We start from the raw sequence: 5,000 nt of genomic DNA on the forward strand, positions 1-5,000 counted from the left end.
ATTCCGCCGAGGTCGACTTTACCTTTCATTCCTTTCGGGGTCCATAAATTAAGTTATGCACTGGGGTCGATATAATCGACTTAATCCGTTTGTCTGTCCTTGTTTGTCCCCTCTGTGTGTAGCCCCCTTGTGGGCAGTAAAGAAATAAGAAACATGTCTAAATTAACAGTTAATGCATGCTGGAGTATATGTATGTGTGTGTGTGTGTGTGTGTGTGTGTGTGTGTGTGTGTGTCCATGTGTGTGTGTGTGTGTGTGTGCGTGCATGTGCAAATGTAGGAGCGCATTGAAAGTGATGACGCAGATCTTCAGCTTGGTGACGAAGTGCTCTCATACATTCTCTGCAGCCTACCGAAGGCATTGCTGATTTTGAAGTTTCTGCTATTGGTTTCTTCATCAAGGTAACCCTGTTGACTGCTTGTAGTTTTTATTCATTTACAATGATATTAATTTCTCATACAGGTTTTCTTGAACAGTCAATATGTGACTACAGTCTGCTTTGTACATATTGTGAGACCAAGAGGTTCAGACTTTACCACAATCTTCCATAAGCTGTCCCTATCTACCATGTGAAAATCCTTTGTCAGGTTGACAAACATGCACTGTAGTCACAGTGTTATTCCTGGCATTTTCCTGGGGTTGGTTTTTCTGTGAAGATCATACCCAAAATTCCAACATTGTCACAGAAGCCACATTGATTCTCTGAGTGCAGGCCTTGTTTCAGATATTCCAGTAGAAGGCTGAGCAGGATATGAACAAGGATCTTGCTGGAAACTCTCTTGTTTGGCTTGTAAAAGCTCATTGCCAGATTGGCCAAAAGTCTCTCATTAGCTCAGTAGAGAATCCCTTACTGGTAGAAAACATTTGCTATTGGCTTGGTAGAGATACCCTCACTATATCAATAGAAGATCTCATTGGATTAGTAGAGACGGTCATTACTGGATAGGTAAAGAATAGTCCAAAGAAACTCACTCACTATATCGATAGAAAATCCTTCTTTGGATTAGCAGAGGCTTCTTTGTTGTGATTTCCATGGTGCCTCACTAAAGATGATTTACATTCATGTGATATCTGAATATTCGATTTTGCTGACCCCTAAATCTCCTTAATTCTTAAACGATCAAATTGCTAAAATGATGAGAGGACATCTTATTTCTGAATTATGACATTTATTGTTGATTTTCATAGAAATATTCAGCTGTGAGAATATACACTGTGGGAAAAATGAATCCTGTAGAGAAGATGACGAAGAAAATCCTGTTTGTAAATGTGAAAATGGTTACGAGAAAAATGAGAATGGTGAATGCCAAGGCAAGTATCAAGACGTTTATAGTTAACACACACCAGTATGCATACATACATACATACATACATACATACATACATATATGCATACATATACATACATATATGCATACATATACATACATATGCATACATATACACATACATACATACATACATACATACATACATACATATATACATATGTAAAATATTCATGACATTTTTTTATGTAATAAGATCCTCATTTGCAATACTATCCATGCCTGCGTCCACATCTGCAAGTGCACATACACATGTATATGCATACAGGTGTATATGCATTCATGTGCACATGCATACATACATATATGTATACCTGCATACAGACATACACATCATACATACAGACACACATAACCTCAAATATGTGGATTGAAAATCCAATCATCCAAATACAATTATAAATTCTTTAATTAGGAGTGTCTCCCTTAAATCTTTAAAATTTCAGCTACTGAAAAATAGTTAAACAAAACGAGAACTACAACAATTTAGCTTTAACTGAAGCTGGTTACGAGGAGAAAATTCATTATATTTCAAATGGTGAGAATAAGAGTATACATTAATATGCAGAAGTAATGGACCGAATGAATAATGGTAGCGATCACCATAACAATAAAAATTCTTCAATAAGAAGAATAATAAGAATAAGATAATAGATAAGTCGGTGTAGATAAAGTGATCAACGAACAAACAAAAAAAATTCTAATTAATAGAAATACTGAAATGAAGAGCAAAAGTAGCTATGTGAACCTATGTGGCAAATTTAGTATTAATAAGACCATTATAACAACCAAGCAATCTACTGATTATAATAGGGATAATTATAGTGAGGTTGATAACGATAATAATAACTGCTCTGCTGAGAACAGTTAGGGTTTTTGAGATTTATCATTTCTTAATTTATTTTCATTGCCTTTAGGTATTAATGCAAATGTTTATTTTCAGCTCAGAGTGCCTGTGCCTCCTCACCTTGTTCAGCAAATAGTAACTGTGTTGACTTAACACCAGGAAAATATGACTGTATTTGCCATGAAAACTATAAAAACATCGGCCGTCGAAGATGTGCCCCGATCAATCCTTGTGCTATGAACAATGGTGGGTGTCAGGCAGAGAACTCATATTGTGTGTTCCTTGGCCCAGGACAGGTAAGTTAATAAATGAATATAGTTTGTCAGTCACTTTCAGATATCTTCTGCCATGTAAGACAAAATCACTAAACCTGTATAATAATCAACTTGCTTCTGTTTTTATTTCTGTAGCCGAATTAATCTGCAAAATTTCAAGACAAACAACAACTATATTGACCTCATCATCAGTAAAAAACCAATAAAAGTTATGAATAATACCCCTCAGACTAAAATGCTAAATAAAAATTATGATTTGCCTTTATAAATGAGCAAATATTTTCCTATTTATATGATCCTTTAATTACTTCTAATCCCGAACAACAGTTGGTAACAGTTATTTTAATCCATCAAAAACAGCATTCATTTCTAGAATCGACTCAAAAGCATTTAATGGAAAGTAAGGCCATGATGCCAGCTGAGAATAGCAATGAAGAGTTAAGCCTGCATATGTTCCGATGTGCCTCAGAAATCTCTGAAATTAGCAGGTAGAAGCCGAAGTTCTTTTTTCAGAATTTCGAGGCTTATGATAAATTTCCAGAGATATACACAGTATATATACCATACTCAGCTTAGAGGAAATTTTTTTACATTTATTCCAGGTACATTTACCGTTTATACAAGGTTATATGATTTATTATATTAGTTTTTATATAACCTTGAATTGGTCATGTTTTCTATGAGGGAAGGTCACATTAAACAACATGTTCGTTATAGTTACTGACTTTTAAATTTCAGCATCGTTTTATTGTTGAACAACAGTCGGTTATATGTAGATCATTCATAGATTAATGTGCACTACTACTATATATGCACCATTCATGGCTTAATATGCTCTCTCATATGAGCATTACTCACAGCATAAGATGTATGACTCTATATGTATCACCTACAGACTAACATGCAACACCCCAAATACCCTGACTCAAAGCCCTGTGTACAGCACCTATAGGAACCACAGACACAAATTCAACTTTGAGAAATAAATTGCTTTTAAAATGATAATTTCCTTAGAATGGATTAGGCGGAGTAGGAAGATACACATGGATGAAAAGGGTCACTGAAGAGGTTACAGATGTGTGACGAAAGATTTCCCGACAATAGACATAAGATGAAATAAGAAAATAAGAACAATAATGAATGAGTGAAGAATGAATATATAGTGCGTGTGTTTATTTGTCAAAAAACAAAACAAATGACCATTCTGATATATAACAATATCTGTTTCAACGCACAATTTCACATCAGGAATCAGGCAAAGCAAATCCATAAACGTAATTTTCTTAGTCTATTCTGCTTTTTCCTCAGCAGTTGCTCAAATTTACCAAGTGTGTTTACTTTCCAGGGATTGTTCAGTTTTCGTATTTATTTTCCAGAACAATGTCCAGATTTGTATTTTACTTTCCAGAAAACGTTAATTTTTCTGTTTATTTTCCAGAGACAATGTAGATGTAACAAAGGTTATGAATGGATTGATGGAATTGGGTGCCGTCTCAAAGATCTTTGTCTTACCAACCCATACCCGTGTCATAAATATGCCAAGTGTAAAACAATTCCACCAGAAGAATTATCGTAAGTTGAAGAGAACTATCACACACACACACACACACATACACTCTCTCTCTCTCTTACACACACTTTCACTTTCTCTCTCTCTCTCTCACACACACACGCTCTTTCTCTCTCTTTCTCTCTCTCACACACACACTCACTCTCTCTCTCACAAATATTCTCTCTTTCTTTCTCTCTCTCACAGAGAAACAAATAGTCTAGTTCTTTCATACAAATACAGTTTATCTCTTTCTCTATCACACACACACAGCCTCTCTCTCTCTCTCTCCCCTTCTCACACACACACACACACACATACACGTACACATACACACATACAGATATACATATGGTCAGATAACTATAGTTATAAGAACCAACAAGAGATTCACCTCATGGTCATTCTGCTCGACTCGGAGCCAAAGTTCCCTTAAAAAATCACACTACAATGTTTTACAAGAGAAAGGATACACAGGATAACATAGTTTGGGGGTTTTATTCCTGAGAAAAAGGTAAAAAGAGACATAACCACAGATTGGTCCACACCATACAACTTTTTTCCTCATAACTTCCACAAAATTGCCTATTTTTTAACAAAAAATGCAGCAGTAACATTTCATGAGTGGTGATTACAAAAAAAAATTTCTGAATTGTTCTCCATTTCTTTAAGGTGTGTCTGTAAAGAGGGATATATTGGGAATGGACGTACAGAATGTATTGGAAATCTGGTCGTTGTAAGTATTTTTTCTAAAAGGTTCTTAACATTCTACAGTAATTTACGTTGTATCCTTACTACTGTCCCTTATCACCTTCTCCTCTTCTTGCTCCTTCCCGACCCCTATTTTCTTTCCTTTACTTCCCATTCTCAAACTGATATTTACTGTATCCACTTCTTAGCTGTTTAAGAATCTATAAGTTAGAAAGAAATATGCACTCATATATTTGTCAATAGAGTGGGTATATCAATCAGTATTATATCTCCATTACGGCTGATCTTACC

General features: G+C 35.2%; 1 protein-coding gene across 1 annotated transcript in view; it reads left to right on the forward strand.

Annotated features, from left to right (window-relative positions):
- LOC106871609 (stabilin-2) overlaps positions 1-5,000 on the forward strand; it is a 68,702-nt gene that overhangs the window by 1,100 nt on the left and 62,602 nt on the right. Inside the window, exons 3-6 of the mRNA XM_052973009.1 lie at positions 1,188-1,310; positions 2,271-2,470; positions 3,888-4,021; positions 4,671-4,734. Of these exons, the coding sequence (XP_052828969.1) occupies positions 1,188-1,310; positions 2,271-2,470; positions 3,888-4,021; positions 4,671-4,734 (521 nt within the window). The remainder of the gene's footprint in view (positions 1-1,187; positions 1,311-2,270; positions 2,471-3,887; positions 4,022-4,670; positions 4,735-5,000) is intronic.

The sequence above is a fragment of the Octopus bimaculoides genome, chromosome 1 (assembly GCF_001194135.2).
Source record: "Octopus bimaculoides isolate UCB-OBI-ISO-001 chromosome 1, ASM119413v2, whole genome shotgun sequence".
NCBI lineage: Eukaryota > Metazoa > Mollusca > Cephalopoda > Octopoda > Octopodidae > Octopus > Octopus bimaculoides.